A 19,871-nucleotide genomic window follows, 5' to 3' on the forward strand; every position below is an offset into this window, starting at 1 on the left:
GATCTCGGGGTGGGGGGAGGGGGATAGCATTAAGAGATATACCTAATGTAAATGACGACGGGTGCAGCACACCAACATGGCACATGTATACATATGTAACAAACCAGGACGTTGCGCACATGTACCCTAGAACTTAAAGTATAATTAAAAAAAAAAATGTTACAGGGTATATCCTTTCTCCCAAATAATGGAACGAGATTTAAAAAAAAAAAAAAAAAAAAAAAGGGAAAACATAAAATGGCGCAGGCCTGACTCGGATCACGTGACCGCCATTTCTTTCCTTCCCACCCAGAGGAAAGCTCTTCCTTCAGAACAAGCGCAAGACATACAGCCCGGCGGCTCATTGTTAAGCGAGGCCAAGGCAACCCTTAGGCGCGCTCTATTTCTCCCTCCGTAGCGAAAGGGCCAGGCGTATTGAGCCGTCAGGCGAGCGCGCACGCAGAACGTCAGCCAGTAAGCGCCGTTCCTCCGGGAGATGTGGAGGAGGGGAGCGGCGTGGAGGAAGAGGGGGAAGTTGGCGCATGCGCCTAAGGCTGACGGGTTTGAAATGGCTTCGATGTTAGCCGGGACCCGACTCAGGTGAAGGTCTGGTCCGCGCGGTTGGAGCGGTGGGCGGCGAAGCCGGGGGTCTTAACATCCTGTCGGATCTGTGGACGGGCCAGGAGCGATCTTTTGGGTAGCGCGGCGGCCCTGGGCGGCGACGGTGGGGCTCTTGTGGGACTGGGACGGGAGGACGCGGTCCCTTTTGTGCGGGTCGGAGCAGGCCCGGCGCGGCCAGCCCCTCCCCCACCACTCGGCACCTCAGGTGCCCCCAGCACCCCTCAGCCTCGGCCTGGCGACTCCTCCGTCCGCCGCCCATTGCTCCCGAGTCGCTGCGGTTGTACCCTCCTGGCCTCTCGGCCCGGGACATCGTGGCGGCTCCCGGCGGCGTGGGTCTTGGGGAATAGAAGCTTTATCCGTGCGTGGTAAACGAGCCCAGGGATCTCGAGTGTCGTGGGGCGGTGGGTTCCGCCTTCCGTCGCCGGTGGGCGGCACGGAGCTGGGACTGGAGGAAGATGGACGGCCGGGCTCCGGCCCTTGAGGGTCGCGGGGGCCGAGGATGGGGTGCGCGGGTAGAGAATCTTCGCCTTTTCTGGTTTGTGTTGGGGGGAGGGGTTTTCCCAGTGGTTCTTTAAGGGACATCCATTAGCTCAACGGCTTTTTCCCTCGAGATCGGGGATGGAAAAGAAGCCTCCCAAGTTCCTTCTCTACTCTGAAAAGTAGAGATGTTCGTTATTTAAATGATATCCTTAAATACCTGTGATGGGGGTCTTGTCCCAATATCCGTTATTGGTTTTAACATTACCCTGGCCTCACTCCCCAACTCATTGCCAGAAGAAACACGTAGGCTGTATTTCCTGTGAATATAAAGTTGTGAACTTTTTGTTAACAATTGGGTAGATACAGCAGATGGTCTTCCGTTTAAATGTGACAATTTGTAGTCCCAGAAAGGAGTGCTTTTTGTGAGTCTCCCCCTAATGTTATCTTGTAAAATAGGGCACTCCTGGTGATCTACTTGATGTAAAATGTTTTTGCTGCATATTGGATGTTCATTTGCCCTTTTTCTACTTACAGTTATTTCTACTGAAATCTGCGAAGACGTCCTTGACACATTAAACATTTTTTTCTATTATAATATCCTTTTGTGATATCTGTAGCTTGGTTGGACTTTAAAATGTGGATCCTTTTCTTGATAGATCGATGCTGTAGAAGACAAACAAGGGAAGGTTTTTTTCCTTTTGCATCATGGCTCAGTTTGGAGGACAGAAGAATCCGCCATGGGCTACTCAGTTTACAGCCACTGCGGTATCACAGCCAGGTCAGGCTTCTAAATACATGTACTGTAAATGTTTGTGGGAAACTTGTTAAAACTAGGTGAATTAGGGCCGGGGGTGGTGGCTCCCGCCTGTTATCCTAGCACTTTGGAAAGCCGAGGAGGTGGATAACGAGGTCAGGAGTTCGAGACCAGCCTGGCCAACATAGTGAAACCCTGTCTCTACTAAAAATACTAAAATTAGCCGGGCTTGGTGGCACGCCCCCAAAATCCTAGCTACTCAGGAGGCTGAGGCAGGAGAATCGCTTGAACCCGGGAGGCGGAGGTTGCAGTTAGCCGAGATCGCGCCACTGCACTCCAGCCTGGGCGAGAGAGCAATACTCCGTCTCAGAAAAACAAAACAACATGAATTAGGCTGTTCTGATATTCTGATACTGTAAAGTATTTGCAAATTGTGAATTCATTAACTTTCTCTGAAGTTCCTTTTTAAAATCTATAGATAACTAACAAAAAAATCTGTTTTACATAGCAGTTTGGACAGTTTTGTAGTTTTTTAATACCTTAGATTAACTTTTAATTGATTTAATTGTGTTAGAGGTTAGCCACTCATTCGCGTATACTGTATTTGGCATGTTAAGTTGTCAGTATTCATGAGTTATATTTAAAAGTAAATGTAGGCTGGGCGGAATGGCTCATGCCTGTAATCCCAGCACTTTGGGAGGCTGAGGTGGGCGGATCACTTGAGGTCAGGAGTTCAAGACCAGCCTGACCAACATGGAGAAACCCTGTCTCTACTAAAAATACCAAACTGGCTGGGTGTGGTGATGCATGCCTGTAATCACAGCTACTTGGGAGGCTGGGGCAGGAGAATCGCTTGAACCTGGGAGGCGGAGGTTGCGGTGAGCCGAGATTGGCCACTGCCCTCCAGCCTGGGTAACAAGAGCAAAACTCCATCTCAAAAAAAAACAAAATGTATTTAGGCTAGGTGAGGTGTCTCATGCCTGTAATCTCAGCATTTGGGAGGCCAAGGTGAGCGGATCACCTGAGGTCAGGAGTTCGGAGACCAGCCTGGCTGACATGGTGAAATCCTGTGTCTACTTAAAAAATACAAAAGTTAGCTTGGCATGTTGGTGCACGCCTGTAATCCCAGCTACGCGTGAGGCTGCAGCAGGAGAATCGCTTGAACCGGGGAGGCAGAGGTTGAGTGAGCTGATATTGCAACGCTACACTCCACAGTGGGTGATAAAGGGAGACTCTCCAAAAAAATTGAGATGGAGACCTTGCTTTGTTGCCCAGGTGAGTCTTGAACTTTTGGGCTCAAGCGATCCTCTCTTCTTGGCCTCCTAAAGTGCTGGGCTTACAGGTGTGAACCACCAGGACTAGCCAGTTTTTTGAATTTAAAGTTGAAAAACTACCTGGTGGTGTGTACCTTTGGTTCTAGCTATTCAGGGAGGTTGAGGTAGAAGGATTGCTTGAGCCAGGGAGGTCAAGGTTGCAGTGAGCCATGATGGTGCCATTGTACTCCAGTCTGAGTGAGACCTGGTCTCAAAAAAGGTAAAGAAAAAGAAAGAAAACCAACTCTAAAGAATTTAGTTGGCCGGGCCTGGTGGCTCATGCCTGTAATCCTAGCACTTTGGGAGGCCGAGGCGGGTGGATCACCAGGTTAGGAGATCGAGACCATCCTGGCTGACACGGTGAAACCCGTCTCTACTAAAAAAAACACAAAAAATTAGCCGGGTGTGGTAGTGGGTGCCTATAGTCCCAGCTACTCGGGAGGTTGAGGCAGGAGAATGGCATGAACCTGGGAGGCGGAGCCTGCAGTAAGCCGAGATCGCGCCACTTCACTCCAGGCTGGGTGAGACAGCGAGATTCCGTCTCAAAAAAAAAAAAAAAGAATTTAGTTACTAGACAAAGGAAAAAGATAGTTGTACAAGCTGCTGAGCACAGTGACTCACGCCTCGTCACCTGAGGTCGTGAGTTCGAGGCCAGCCTGACCAACATGGAGAAACCCCATCTCTACTAAAAATACAAAATTAGCTTGGGATGGTGGCACGTGTCTGCAATCCCAACTATTCGGGAGGCTGAAGCAGGAAAATCGCTTGAACCCGGTGGAGGTTGCATTGAGCTCAGATTGCACCATTGCACTCTAGCCTGGGCAACAAGAGAGAAACTCCATCTCAAAAAAAAAAAAAGGTAGTTGTAAAAGCAGTAAAAGAACATTTACGTTTTCAAAATAAAATCAACAAGGCCTGCTGCAGTGACTCATTGTAATCCCAGCACTTTGGGAGGCGCAGGTGGGCATAGCACTGAGGTCGGGAGTTCGAGACCAGCTTGACCAACACAGTGAAACCTCCTCTCTACTAAAAATACAAAAGTTAGATGGGCATGGTAGAGGTTGCAAGTGAGCCAAGATGGCGCCACTGTACTCAAGCCTGAGCAACAGAGCAAGACTCCGGCTCAAAAAAAATAAATAAAAATAAAGTCAACCAAATGTCATTTTCAAGGTAAATGGAAAATGTTATTGAAACTTTAAATAAATTTCTTCCCAAACTTTTTAGGAAGAATTTTTTTTTGGTTATTTTTTGACTTATTTATTAAATCTTGAAAGCTTTAACTCCTGTAGCTTCAGATTTTTTTACTTGAATTAAACCAGTTGTGTTTAGGGATTTCAAATAAGTTTCCCAAGAATTTTACAGAATGAGATTTTGATTGCCTTTTAATTTGAATATATTTTTATTTTTGTTGTATCTCCTCCTTATTCTTGGCTGCGTTTTACTTGCTTACTGTTTTTTAATTCGAGGTCAGTTTTGGAGACACTGTGATCTTCTGACTTCAGTGTTCTAAAATATGGTGGAAATGATTAGTTATCTTGGTGACCTTTCTCCTTAAAGACGTGGAGGCCTGGCACAGTGGCTCATGTGTGTAATCCCAGCACTTTGGGAGGCTGAGGCAGGAGAATCAGTTGCATCTAGGAGTTCAAGACCAGCTTGGGCAATATAGCGAAACCCCATCTGCAAAAACTCAAAAATTAGCCAGGTGTGGTAGAGCACGCCTGTAGTCCCAGCTATTGGGGAGGCTGAGGCATGAAGATTGCTTTAACCTTGGGAGATCTAGGCTACAGCGAGTTGTGATAGTTCCGCCATGTTCCAGCGTGGGTGACAAGAGTGAGACCCTGTCCTAAAAAAAAAAAAAAAAGAAATGGGTACTTCAGGGTTTTGTTTTATTTATTTATTTTTTTCGAGACGAAGTCTCAGCTCTGTTGCCCAGGCTGGAGTGCAGTGGTGTGATCTCAGCTTACCCCAGCCTCTACCTCCTGGTTTCATGCGATTCTCCTGCCTCAGTCTCCCAAGTAGCTGGGATTACAGGCATGTGCCACCATGCCCCACTAATTTTGTATTTTTAGTATAGACGGGATTTCTCCATTTTGGTCAGGCTGGTCTCGAATTCCCAACCTCAGGTGATCCGCCTGCCTTGGTCTCCCAAACTGCCAGGATTACAGACGTGAGCCACCGCACCTGCCCTGGGTTTTGATTTTAATGAATCCTGATTCGGGAGATTGAAGGTCAACAGTTATATCTGCATGTAAATGAAATTTATATGAAATTATTATGGATATATTTAATTCAGATCCAAGTATTTCAATTTTTTTTTTCACTATAGTGATGGGGTTTCAGTAATTTGCTCAGGCTAGTCTCGAACTGGGCTCAAGTATCCTCTTGCCATGGCTGGCCCAAGTATTTTTTTTCTGTGTTAAATAATGGGAAAACAGGAATTGACTTAATTTTGAGGATAACAGGAATTATTAGTAACTACTATGTCCAGAAGCAAGTACTCTGTACTCATACTTTGGCAAATTAAACATGTTTTAGCTGGCTTTTACTGCATATAATTTGTTTTACATTCATATGTGTATTATGCCAATAAAATAGCTATTATAGTAAAATTATATTGTCTGTAGTTGTTAACATTTGTATTATTACTATTTGAATGTATGTTATAGTCTTTTTTTCTTAAGATAAAGGAGACATTGAAGGTTTATAAAACTTGTCAAAGGCAAAGTCAGTAGTAAATATAGGTGTCTCCTTTCCATATTTAGCAGTAGATATTCCAAATATAAATGATGAGAGGCTAAGGTGAGAGGATCACCTGAGTCTAGGGAGGCTGAGTCTGCAGTGAGCCTTGATCATGCCCTTGCACTCCAGTCTGGGCAACAGAGTGATACTGTGTTTCAAAAAAAAAAAGGCAGCTATTGAAATATGCCAGCTATATTAGTATTCTGTTGTTTTGTTGTTGTTTGGTTGGTTGGTTTCTTTGAGACAGCATCTTGTCTGCTAGGCTGGAGTATAGTAGTGTGGTGTGATCATGGCTCCCTACAGCCTCAACCTCATGGACCCAAGTAATCTTCCTGCCTCAGCCTCCCAAGTAGCTGAGACTATAGGCACATGCCACTATGCCTGACTCATTTTTTGTTTATTGAGACAGGGTCTCCCTGTGTTGCCCAGGCTGAACTGGACTCAAGTGATCCTCTCACCTTGACCTATTGGGATTGCAGGCGTGAGCCACCACACCCAGCTTGCACTTTATACTTAGATAACTGCATCAGTAGTTATCTCTTGCTTACAGCTTTCATGCCAAATTATCAGGCTCGTTCTTGCCGCCGTTCTTTTTTTTTTTCTCTGTTTGTTTGTTTTTGAGACAGAGTCTCCCTCTGTCTCCCAGGCTGGAGTGCAGTGGCGCCATCTCTGCTCACTTCAAGCTCCACCTCCCAGGTTCATGCCATCCTCCTGCCTCAGCCTCCTGAGTAGCTGGGACTACAGGCACCCGCCACCATGCCTGGCTAATTTTTGTATTTTTAGTAGAGATGGAGTTTCACCATGTTAGCCAGGATGGGCTCGATCTCCTGATCTCGTGATCCGCCCACCTCGGCCTCCCAAAGTGCTGGGATTACAGGCGTGAGCCACTGCGCTTGGCTCTTGACATTCTTAAACCTTTGTATCCTAATCCACAGTGTTTACCCACAGATCCTCACTTCCCTAAGGAAGCTTTTCTCCTCCCATCTCTGGCTTGATGGTGATACTCTATCTTTAGTATTATTTTAAATTCTAACTGCTTGCTTTTATTTGTTTTTCTCTCTTAGTTACTATATATGATACTTCTTATTTTTCCTCCAGCTCCAGTGCATCCGTCAGATGTGATGTTCCTAAAACAATTTCTGTGAAAATCACAGAATTTTGGCTGGGCATGGTGGCTCATGCCTGTAATCCCAGCACTTTGGGAGGCCAACGCAGGCAGATCACAAGGTCAGGAGTCCGAGACCAGCTTGGCCAACATGATGAAACCCCGTCTCTACTAAAAATACAAAAATTAGCCGGACATGGTGGCAGGCACGTGTAATCCCAGCTATTCGGGAGGCTGAGGCAGGAGAATCACTTGAACCTAGAGGCGGACGCTGCAGTGAGCCCACATTGCGCCATTGCACTCCAGCCTGGGCGATGAGCAAGACTCCCTCTCAAAAAAAAAAGAAATCACAGAATTTTTTTCAAAGCTGGATCAGACCTAAACTAGATTTTTTTCTTTTTTTTGAGTTAGAGTTTCGCTCTGTCATGCAGGCTGGAGTGCAGTGGCACGATCTGGGCTCACTTCAATCTTCGCCTGCCAGGTTCAAGTGATTCTTCGCCTCAGCCTTTGGGACTGTAGCTGGGACTACAGGTGCGTGCCACCACTCCAGCTAATTTTGTGGGTTTTATTTTTAGTAAAGATGGGGTTTTGCCATCTTTCCCAGGCTGGTCTTGAATTCCTGAGCTCAGACAATACGCCCATCGTGGCCTCCCAAAGCTAAGCTGCATTCTTTTTTTTTTTTATTTGAGACGGAGTCTTGCTCTGTCGCCCAGACTGGAGTGCAGTGGCCGGATCTCAGCTCACTGCAAGCTCCGCCTCCCGGGTTTACGCCATTCTCCTGCCTCAGCCTCCCGAGTAGCTGGGACTACAGGCGTCCGCCACCTCGCCCGGCTAGTTTTTTGTATTTTTTAGTAGAGACAGGGTTTCACAGTGTTAGCCAGGATGGTCTCGATCTCCTGACCTTGTGATCCACCCGTCTCAGCCTCCCAAAGTGCTGGGATTACAGGCTTGAGCCACCGCGCCTGGCCAACTGCATTCTGTCCCAACTTAATTCTCTAACAGATGAGGAAATTGAGGACAAGGGCGGTGAAAAAAATTTGTTAGGTCTCACAGGAGGTCATAGCAGAGTCAGTGTCAGGACCTCAGAATTGTGGTTCATTTTATCTTCTGTTTCTTCATTCTCACATTCATCTGCAAAAGTATCTTCAAGGAGTTTTAGAATACAGTTCAGACTCTAGGGTGATATTCAAGGTTTTGTTTTTCTGGCCCTATTTTTCATTTCTCTCACCCCTTGAAATATATTCTTAATATTTACCCTTTTTTTTCGTATCCTACCTGAAGTGCTGTGATACATCTTCAGTGACAGCCATTCTTGGGACTAGAGCTTTTAGTTTTGAAAATTTCTGTTGTGTAAAAAGACATTGAGATAAATGGCCAGTGACTCACCAGTCAATGACCAGTCAATCAAATCTTTAGCCCTTAGATCAATTATCTTATTTTTTTGATCATGGAGTCTCGTTCTGTCTGCTCAGGCTGGAGTCTGTCTCACTCTGCCTAGGCTGGAGTTCAGTGGCATGATCTCAGCTCACTCTAACTTCCGCCTCCAGGGTTCAAGCAATTCTCCTGCCTCAGCCTCCTGAATATCTGGGGCTATAGGCTTGCCACCATACCCGGCTGATTTTTGTGTATTTAGTAGAGACAGGATTTCGCCATGTTGTCCAGGCTGCTCTCGAACTCCTGACCTCAGTTGATCCACAGGCCTTGTTCTCCCAAAATGCTGGGATTACAGGTATGAGCCACTGTGCTCGGCCTTAGATCAATTATTGAATATAGAAGTACCTTCAGTATATTTGATGAAAAACATTTACATGTGTATCTGTATTTAAACCAGTAAAATATGGAGGTGGATTTACCAGATTCAGACCAATTCTCACCCATTTCATATATTTTTTTAAACATCCATTTCATTTTTTGATTTTTTTTTCTTTCTTTTTTTTTTTTTTTTTTGAGACTGAGTCTCGCTGGCTGTGTCACCCAGGCTGGAGTGCAGTGGCTGATCTCGCTCACATCAAGCTCTGGCCTCCCAGGTTCACGCTTCATTCTTCTGCCTCAGCCTCCCAGTAGCTGGGACTACAGGCTCACCACCACGCCTCGCCAGTTTTTGTATTTTGTAGAGACGGGTTTCACCATGTTAGCCAGGATGTGGTCTCGACCTCCTGACCTCGCGGATCCACCCGCCGCCTCCCGGCTGGGATTGTGCTTGAGCCACTGCTACCGCCTGATTTTTTCTTTTCTTTTTTTTTTTTTTTTTTGAGACGAGTTCTGTTTGTTGCCCAGGCTGGAGTGGCCAGTGGCCGGATCTCGCTCACTGCAAGTCTGCTTCTCCTGGGTTCAGCCATTCTGCCCTCAGCCTCCCGAGTAGCTGGGACTAGGAGCCTACTACCACCTGCTTTATTTTATAGAGACTGGTTTCACCGCTTTTTAGCTGTGGATGGTCTCGACCTCCTGATTCCGTGATCCGGCCTGCCTCGCCCCAGTGCTGGGATTACAGGCTTGAGCCACCGCTGGGCCATGATTTTTCTTTTTAATCTTTTTATTATAAGACACACATCCAAAAATAAACCTGGAGGGTTATTTTTGGTTGTTTTTGTTTGTTTTTTGAGATAGGGTCTCACTTTGTTCCCCAGACTGGTCTCAAATTTCTGCCTTCAAGGGATCACTTAGCCTGTGAATGGTGTCTTCAACTGCCTAAGGGGATTGACCAACAGTTATTTGAATTGTAGTAAGAAGAGGCTATTGCCAAGAGCACTAGTCATCACTTCCAAACGACTTCTGAGAGCAGAAGAGCTGTCATCTGTTATAACATTATAGAAAGTATAAGAACCTCATATAACAATAAGGCTTTTCTTTTTCCTTATAGAATAGCACTGTCCAGGCCGGACGCGGTGGCTCTCACCTGTAATCCCAGCACTTTGAGAGGCCAAGACGGGTGGATCGCCTGAGATCAGGATTTCGAGACCCACCCGGCCAACCTGGTGAAACCCTGTCTCTACTAAAAATACAAAAATAAGCTGGGCATGGTGGTGGGCGCCTGTAATCCCAGCTACTCGGGAGGCTGAGGCAGGAGAATCACTTGAACCCAGGAGGCAGAGGTTGCAGTGAGCGGAGATCGCACCATTGCATTCCAGCTTGGGCGACGGAGCTGGACTCTGTCTCAAAAAAAAAAAGAAAAAAGAATGGCACTGTCCAATAAGTAGAACTTTTTATTTTTTTATTTTTTTATTAGTATACTTTAAGTTCTAGGGTACATGTGCACAACATGCAGGTTTGTTACATATGTATACATGTGCCATGTTGGTGTGCTGCACCCGTTAACTTGTCATTTACATTAGGTATATCTCCTAATGCTATCCCTCCCCCCTCCCCCCACCCCCTCCCCACAATAGGACCCGGTGTGTGATGCTCCCCTTCCTGTGTCCAAGTGATCTAATTGTTCAGTTCCCACCTATGAGTGAGAACATGCGGTATTTGGTTTTCTGTTCTTGTGATAGTTTGCTGAGAATGATGGTTTCCAGCTGCATCCATGTCCCTACAAAGGACACGAACTCATCCTTTTTTATGGCTGCATAGTATTCCATGGTGTATATGTGCCACATTTTCTTAATCCAGTCTGTCACTGATGGACATTTGAGTTGATTCCAAGTCTTTGCTATTGTGAATAGTGCCGCAATAAACATAAGGTAGAACTTTTCTATGGTAATGAGCATGTGCTATATCTGTATTGTATAATATGATACCCACTAACTACATGTGACTATTAAGCCCCTGAAATATACTTAATGTGACTGAGGAACTGAAATTGTAATTTTATGTTAATTTTTATTAATTTAAATGAAACAGCCACATGTGTTTGGTGGGTAGTAAATTGGACAATACAGTTATATAAGATCATAACACTTGTAGTACGTTATATTTATTTATTTATTTATTTTTTTTTTTTGAGACAGAGTCTCGCTCTGTCACCCAAGCTGGAGTGCAGTGGCCAGATCTCAGCTCACTGCAAGCTATGCCTCCTGGGTTTACGCCATTCTCCTGCCTCAGCCTCCCGAGTAGTTGGGACTACAGGCGCCACCACCTTGCCCGGCTAGTTTTTTGTATTTTTTAGTAGAGACGGGGTTTCATCATGTTAACCAGGATGGTCTCGATCTCCTGACCTCATGATCCACCCGTCTCGGCCTCCCAAAGTGCTGGGATTACAGGCTTGAGCCACCGCGCCCAGCCAGTACGTTATATTTAAAATATTATTTTGTAGCCAGGCGTAGTGACTTACTCTTGTAATCCCCGCACTTTGAGTGGGTCACTTGATTCCAGGAGTTTAAGACCAACGTGGTGGCACATGCTGGTAGTCCCTCAGGAGGTTGAGTCAGGAGGATTGAGCAAAACTCTGTCTAAAAAAAAAAAAAATGCAAAAACGTTTCTTGGGTCAGTTTGAAATTTTGAATTTTAAAGTCTTTAAAAATTTATTTTATTTTCTTCTTTTTTTTTTTGAGACGGAGTCTCCCTCTGTTTCCCAGGCTGGAGTGCAGTGGCGCGATCTCGACTCACTGCCAGCTCCGCCTCCCGGGTTCATGCCATTCTCCTGCCTCAGCCTCCCGTGTAGCTGGGACTACAGGCGCCCGCCACCGCTCCCGGCTAATTTTTTTTTGTATTTTTAGTAGAGACGGGGTTTCACCTGTTAGCCAGGATGGTCTATATCTCTTGACCTCGCGATCCGCCTGTCTCAGCCTCCCAAAGTGCCGGGATTACAGGCGTGAGCCACCGCGCCTGGCCTAAAAATTTATTTTTAGAGCGGGGTCTTACTATGTTGCTTAGGCTGGATTTGAACTCTTGGGCGGAAGCAGCCCTCCTGCCTTAGGCCCCTGTGTGCACCAACATGCTCCACAAGATTTTGAATTTTATTCATTGTTTCAGAAAGATGAGTCACCTTTTTTTTTTTTTTTTTACTGAGATGGAATTTAGCTCTTGTCGCCCAGCTGGAGTGCAGTGGTGCAATCTCGGCTCACTGCAACCTCTGCCTCCCGTGTTCAAACGATTCTTCTGCCTCAGCCTCCTGAGTAGCTGGGATTACAGGCATGCGTACCACCACACCTGGCTAATTTTTGTATTTTTAGTAGAGACGGGGTTTCACCATGTTGGTCAGGCTGGTCGCACACTCCTAATCCGGTGATCCACCCATGTCGGCCTCCGTAAGTGCTGGGTTTACAGGCGTGAGCCGCTGTGCCCAGCTCCTCTTTTGTGTTTTAATTATACCTTGTGGTCAATAAATAATTATGTTAATAGTATATTATAACATGACTGTTTTAGTCATATGAAACTGATTGTAGTTTTTTAAAAATAATATATGTATACATATTTATTTATTTATTTTTTTGAGATGGAGTCTGGCTTTTTTTTGAGATGGCCCAAGCTGGAGTGCAATGGCGGGATCTCAGCTCACTGCAACCTCCATCTTCTGGGTTCAAGCGATTCTCCTGCCTCAGCCTCCCGAGTAGCTGGGACTACAGGCACCTGCCACCATGCCCAGCTAATTTTTGTATTTTTAGTAGAGACAGGGTTTCACCATTTTGGCCAGGATAGTTTCGATCTCTTCACCTCATGATCCGCCCGCCTCAGCCCCCCAAAGTGCTGGGATTACAGGTGTGAGCCATCACGCCTGGCCAAAAAAGAATTTTTTTATTCTTAAAGGTGGTTTCAGAAAACTTAGCCCTTACTGTTTTTAATTTAATTTTTTGAGACAGGGCCTCACTCTGTCACACAGGCCGGAGTACAGTGGTGCAATCACGGCTCACTGTAGCCTTGATATCCTGGGATCAGGTGATCCACCCACCTCGGCCTCCTGGGTAGCTGGGACTACAGGTGTGGGCCACCATGTACTACCAATTTTTAAATATTTTTCGTAGAGACAGGGTTTTGCATTGTTTCCCAGTCTGCCCTCAAATTCCTGGGCTCAAGCAGTCTGCTCACCCTGGCCTCCCAAATTGCTGGGATTACAAATACGAGCCACTGTGCCTGGCCTAAATTTTATTTAGCAGCTAGCCTGTGGTCATTTAGGTCTCATTTCATTTAGTTATTTGTGATATAAATACATAGTGATAAGTATCTATTGTGATTGTGGTATGGGACCTTTGACAATCATATTGAATGAGGTAAAAGTAAAGGATCAGAGTGCTTCAACATGTATAATTGGAAAAGATCTTCAAATAACATGTGTTTGGCTGTTTATGTGTGTGAGGGAGATTAAATCAGAGATTAATAACTTTGTACTTTGCAGATGACAGAATTACTTGCAGAATGTTGATTCTAATAATTCACATTGAGTGCCGAATGCATGTATAAAAATATTTAAGGATAGCTTCTCAAATGTCCACAAAGGGAAGCATTAATAAATATTTAATGAAATACACTTCATTGAAACTAAAGTCTCAAGTATAAGTGATTTAGAAAAGAACTGTTATATATTTATAAAAGATATAATCACATTCACAGTGATTTCACAAAATTTGAATAAGTACCTAGTGGTATGAAGCAACTACTCTACTGCAGTGTAAATTATCTTCCCATCAATTTTTCCTAGCAGTCAAACTCTTTATTACCCGTTAAATTGTCTTTTTGTTTTGTTTTGTTTTGTTTTGTAGAGTCTTGCTCTGTCACCCAGTCTGAAGTGCAGTGGCACAATCTCGGCTTACTGCAACTTCTACCTCCTGGGTTCAAGCAAGTACCTCAGCCTCTGAAGAAGCTGGGATGACAGGCATGGGCCATCACGCCTGGCTAATTTTTGTATTTTGAGTAGAGATGGGGTTTTGCCATGTTGGCCAGGCTGGTCTCGAACTCCTGGCCTCAAGCAATTTACCCACCTTGGCCTCCCAAAGTGCTGGGATTACAGGCATGAGGCACAGTACCTAGCTGAAATTGTCTTGTTTCTAACTCATCACATGGACTGTCAGGTATAGAAAAGAGATGTGTGGGTATTGGATGTCATCTCACCTACTTGGTTCTGGACTGTTTTATGCTGCCAGAATACAGAACACCCGGAAAAATTATAAGAAAAAATAGCCATTCTGCGATTTTGGCTCTGAGCACTTCTGCTGTGGCAACTGTCAATAATTCCAGGATTGTGGGAGTTGGTACCAGCAGAGTGAAATAGCAAATCTAAGGCCGTGGTTCAGGTGTATGAAAGTGATGTTATGATACTTAACACTTGAATCACTGATTTTAAAATGTCAAATGGGGCCGGGCGCGGTGGCTCAAGCCTGTAATCCCAGCACTTTGGGAGGCCGAGACGGGTGGATCACGAGGTCAGAAGATCGAGACCATCCTGGCAAACACGGTGAAACCCCGTCTCTACTAAAAAATACAAAAAACTAGCCGGGCGAGATGGCGGGCGCCTGTAGTCCCAGTTACTTGGGAGGCTGAGGCAGGAGAATGGCGTAAACCCGGGAGGCGGAGCTTGCAGTGAGCTGAGATCCGGCCACTGCACTCCAGCCCGGGCGACAGAGCGAGACTCCGTCTCAAAAAAAAAAAAAAAAAAAATAAAATAAAATAAAATAAAATGTCAAATGCAGAACATGCCAATTTAAATTTATTAACATGCCAATTTAGATTATTAGAATTTAAAATACTTTTAAAATAATTTTTAAATAGAATTTAAATAATTAAAGATAGATAAATAAATAAATAAATAAAGAATTTAAAATAATTTTTCCTAGGGTCTTGTTCCTATTTACATGATAATTTTTTTTCTATTGCCAGAACAGTTTTTTTTGTTTGTTTGTTTGAGGCAGAGTCTTGCTCTGTCACCCAGGCTGTAGCACAGTGGTGCCATCTCAGCTCACTGCAACCTCCGCCTCCCTAGTTCAGGCTGTTCACCTGCCTCAGCCTCCTGAGTAGCTGGTACTACAGCTGTGCACCACCATGCCCAGCTAATTTTTATACTTTTAGTAGAGACGGGGTTTCACCATGTTGGCCAGGCTGGTCTCAAACTCCTGTCCTCAGGTGATCTGCCCGCCTCAGCCTCCCAGAGTGCTGGGATTACAGGTGTGAGCCACCATGCCTGGTCAGAACAGTTGTTCTTAACCTTTCTTGGGTCTATATATAATCCTTTTGAAAATCGGATGATAGCTATGCATTTATCTTCCATTTTGCATACAGTTTAAGGAAATTATCCTACCTTTTAGAAGCTATGCGCTATCTAGGCCTGGTGGCGTGTGACTGTAGTCCCAGTTGCTTGGGATGCTGAGGCGAGAGGATTGCATGAACCCAGGAGTTCAAGGCTGCAGTGAGCTAAGATTGCACCACCACCTTCCAGCCTGGATAACAGTGTGACTACATCTCTGAAAAAAAAGTGATAGAACTTGTGCCCTACATTTTGATACACTATTTTTTTTGTATTCTCATTGCAGTTAACCTCATTTTGAATTAATATTGGTGTTAAGATATTCCCCAGGTCTTTCTATTCAAATTCATTTTGTTGGTCCTTGTTTTATCCTTTCTCCCTACCTATGACATCTGACTTATCTTAAAAATAGTTAAAAGAGAAAATAGGCCAGGCACAGTGGCTCATAACTATAATCCCAGCACTTTGGGAGGCCAAGGTGGATGGATTGCTTGAGCTCAGAAATTCAACACCAGCCTGGGCAACATACTGGGACCCTATCTCTACAGAAAATACCAAAAATTATCCAGGCATGGTGGAATGTGCCTGTAGTCCCACCTCCTCAGGAGGCTGAGGGAGGAGGATCACCTGAGTTCGGGAGGTTGAAGCTGCAGTGAGCCAAGATTCTGCCACTGTACTCGAGCCTGTGTGACAGAATGAGACCCTGTCTCAAAAAAATAGAAAAGAAAAAATGAAAAATTTAGTGTTGTAATGATTAGCACTGTGTATTTAGGGCATTTGTAAAGTTTTCTTTTCACTGTAGATTCTTCTCTTTCTTTAAATTTTGAAATTTTGGTTTTGGCCTGAAATCCCAGCACTTTGGGAGGCACAGGCAGAAGGATCACTTGAGGCCAGGACACTTGAGACCAGCCTGGGCAATATAGCAAGACCCCATCTCTATTATAATAAGAATTTTAAAAATTTATTTATTTTTTATTTTTGTCGAGATCAAGTCCCACTTTGTCACCCAGGGTGGTGTGCAGTGGCATGATCTTGGCTTACTACACCTCCCGGGTTCAAGTGATTCTCCTTCCTTAGCCTCCCAAGTAGCTGGGATGACAGGCTCACGCCATCACACCTGGCTAATTTTTGTATTTTTAGTAGAGACAAGGTTTCACCACGTTGGCCATGCTGGTCTCAAACTCCTGACCTCAGGTGATCCACCCTGCTCAGTCTCCCAAAGTGCTGGGGTCACAGGCGTGAGCCACCATGCCAAGGTTTTTTTAAAAACATTTTTAAAAAGTATTGTTTTTGCAGATGATAATTTTGAATTTTTAAAAATTCTAAATATGATTCCTAGGATTTTGTTTCTTTTGTTATTTTTTTATTTTAAATGAAATTAGACTTTTTAAATAGTTGATAATAAACCTCAAACTTTGAACGAATTTTTGTGATGTTCAAGAGTAGGGTACCTTCCTTTGATCGGTTTATTAAAGCTCTTTATTCTGTTTTTATAAAGCACAAATTGTTCTTTCTATAGAGTTAATAACTAATAGTTATAAAGCAGCATTTTTTTCAGACTGTTTTCAGATACAAGCAAGATAGTTTGGGGAAGGATGTGTTCCATGAGCAAATACTGGTTTTTATGGCCTCTTGGTTTTTTCCCCCTGGATACCATTGAGAAAATTGGGCTGATGCCTGTAATCCTAACACTTCGGGAGCGTAAGGGAGGAGGATCGCTTGAACCCAGGAGTTCAAGACCAGCCTGGGCAACATTAATGAGATTCCATTTCTTTTTTTTTTTTTGACACAGAGTCTGACTGTGTCACCCAGGCTAGAGTGTAGTGGTACGATCTTGGCTTACTGCGGCCTCTGCCCCCCACCCCGGTTTAAGCGATTCTCGTGCCTTAGCCTCCTGAGGTGTAATTCAGTTTAATTCAACTAAATTACGTAAAGTAGTTACATAAAGCATGAACACATTTAATTCCTGCGTTTAATTCAGTTTCCTGAACTTAGCCTTAGATCCCATTTTTTCCAATATTTATTGCGCCAGGGAGCTAGTGGTCATTTTTCTAGGGGATGTGTTTTTGGGAAGTTCAGTGCTAGACCATAATTTTTTTTTTTTTTTTTTTGAGGCGAAGTCTTGCTCTGTCTGCCCAGGCTGGGGTGCAGTGGCCGGATCTCAGCTCACTGCAAGCTCCGCCTCCCGGGTTCACACCATTCTCCTGCCTCAGCCTCCTGAGTAGCTGGGACTACAGGTGCCCGCCACCTCGTCCGGCTAGTTTTTTTTTTTTTTTGTATTTTTTAGTAGAGACGGGGTTTCACCGTGTTAGCCAGGATGTAGACCATAATTTTTACCTAAAGTTTCTGCATTTAATGGAATTGGGTAAAAGGATCAAGTAAAAACCTTTATCATATTCTCAGTGTGTAGCTATCTCTAAGCATACATTAAACATTTAAGTACCAAAGTCTATCATTTTGAGTCCCTCTCCCCAATTATTCGGCCTTAGCAAATTATCATTTTAAGTCACTACATGGTGAAATGTTTTTTAATTTCTCAGTACAGTAGTATACACTAACTAAAACCTCTTGGTGGCCAGTTGTGGTAGCTCACACCCGTAATCCCAGTACTTTGGGAGAATGAAGCAGGTGGATTGCTTGAGCCTAGGAGTTCAAGACCAGCCTGGGAGACATAAGGGGATCCCTTCTCTACCAGAAATTTTAAAATTAGCAGGATGTGGTGGCTTGCACATGTAGTCCCACCTACTCGTAAAGTTGAGGTGGGAGGATCACTTGAACCTGGGGAGGTCAAGGCTTCCATAAGCTGTATTCGCACAACTACACTGCAGCCTTAGTGACAAAGTGAGACTATCTCAAAAACACAAACCCTTTTTGTGCCTTTTTTTTTTTTTCTTTTTTCTTTTTTTTTGAGACGGAGTCTCGCTGTGCTCCCAGGCTGGAATGCAGTGGCGTGATCTCGGCTCACTGCAAGCTCCGCCTCCCAGGTTCACGCCATTCTCCCGCCTCAGCCTCCCAAGTAGCTGAGACTACAGGCGCCCGCCACCACGCCCGGCTAGTTTTTTTGTATTTTTAGTAGAGACGGGGTTTCACCATGTTAGCCAGGATAGTCTCGATCTCCTGACCTCGTGATCCACCCGCCTCGGCCTCCCAAAGTGCTGGGATTACAGGCTTGAGCCACCGCGCCCGGCCTTTTTTTTCTTCAATATTGAGAGGTAGAGTTTCACTCTGTGAAAATCCCTCATAGGATTATGGCTCATAGGCCGGGCGCGGTGGCTCAAGCCTGTAATCCCAGCACTTTGGGAGGCCGAGACGGGCGGATCACAAGGTCAGGGGATCGAGACCATCCTGGCTAACATGGTGAAACCCCCTCTCTACTAAAAAATACAAAAAACTAGCCGGGCGAGGTGGTGGGTGCCTGTAGTCCCAGCTACTCTGGAGGCTGAGGCAGGAGAATGGTGTAAACCCGGGAGGCGGAGCTTGCAGTGAGCAGAGATCCGGCCACTGCACTCCAGCCTGGGCGACAGAGCGAGACTCCTTCTCAAAAAAAAAAAAAAAAAAAGGATTATGGCTCACTGCAGCCTGCAATGTCTGGGCTCAAGTGATCCTCTCATCTCAGCATCCTGAGTAGAATGGTCCTCCTATCTCAGCTGCCTGAGCAGGTGGGGCTACAGTTACCTGCCTCTGTGTGTGGTTTGTTTTTTAAAATCTTCATAGAGATGAGATCTCACTTTGTTGCCCAGGTTGGTCTCAGACTCCTGGGCCCAAGTGTTCCTCCCACTTCAGCCTCCCAAAGAGCTGGAATTACAGACATGAGCCGCCTTGTCCAGCCTACATTTTTTTCTTCAGAGACTAGACAAGCATTATAATGAGAAGGGGAAAAGAGTAGAACAAGGAGTTCAGTCAGTAACTGAACAACCAGTTTAGGTAACTCATTACCTTTGGACCAGGCTTTTTGTGCTTAAGTGTTGTTTTCGTCTGTTTTCTTTTTTTTTGAGATGGAGTCTCACTCTGTTGCCCAGGCTGGAGTGCAGTGGTGATCTCAGATCACTGCAACCTCCGGCTTCCAGGTTTAAGCGATTTTCCTGCCTTAGCCTCCTGAGCAGCTGGTACTACAGGCATATGCCACCATGCCTAGTTAATTTTTGTATTTTTAGTAGAGACAGGGTTTCACTATGTTGGCCAGGCTGGTCTCGAACTCCTGACCTCAGGTGATCCTCCCACCTTGGTTTCCCAGAGTCCTGGGATTACAAGCATATGCCACTATCCCCCAGCCAGTTTTAGTCTTTTTTAAAATTAGAAATTTTTCCTGACATGTAAAAATCCTATGTATTTATGGTATACGTACACAATACCAAAGTTTTATAGATATATATAAAGTCTTGATGTATATATATGTCATGGAATGGCTAAATCAAGCTATTTAATGTGCATTACTTCACATACTTTTGTTGTGAGAAGACTTAAAAGTCTGCTCTCTTCTCAGTGTTTACATATATAGTGTATTGTTATTAACAGTAGTCAACATGATGTTCACTGGGTATCTTGAACATTCCTCCTAACTGAAACCTTTGACCAATGTGTGCCCAATCCTGCCCTGGGCCCCACAGCCTCTTTTAACCACGATTTTACTCTGTTTCTCTTAGTTTGACTTTCTTACACTCCACATAGGAGATCATGCAATATTCTTCTTTCTGTGCCTGGCTTATTTCACTTAACATAATGTCTTTCAAGGTTCATACCTGGTGCAAATTACAGGATATTCTCCTT

General features: G+C 44.7%; 1 protein-coding gene across 1 annotated transcript in view; it reads left to right on the plus strand.

Moving 5' to 3' along the window:
• The first annotated feature begins 440 nt into the window (after positions 1-440).
• CCAR1 (cell division cycle and apoptosis regulator 1) overlaps positions 441-19,871 on the plus strand; it is a 76,912-nt gene continuing 57,481 nt past the window's right edge. The window contains 2 exon segments of the mRNA XM_031652234.1: positions 441-579; positions 1,737-1,858. Coding sequence (XP_031508094.1) covers positions 1,786-1,858 — 73 coding nt within the window. The 5' untranslated portion in view covers positions 441-579; positions 1,737-1,785.

This window comes from Papio anubis, chromosome 11 (genome assembly GCF_008728515.1).
Source record: "Papio anubis isolate 15944 chromosome 11, Panubis1.0, whole genome shotgun sequence".
NCBI lineage: Eukaryota > Metazoa > Chordata > Mammalia > Primates > Cercopithecidae > Papio > Papio anubis.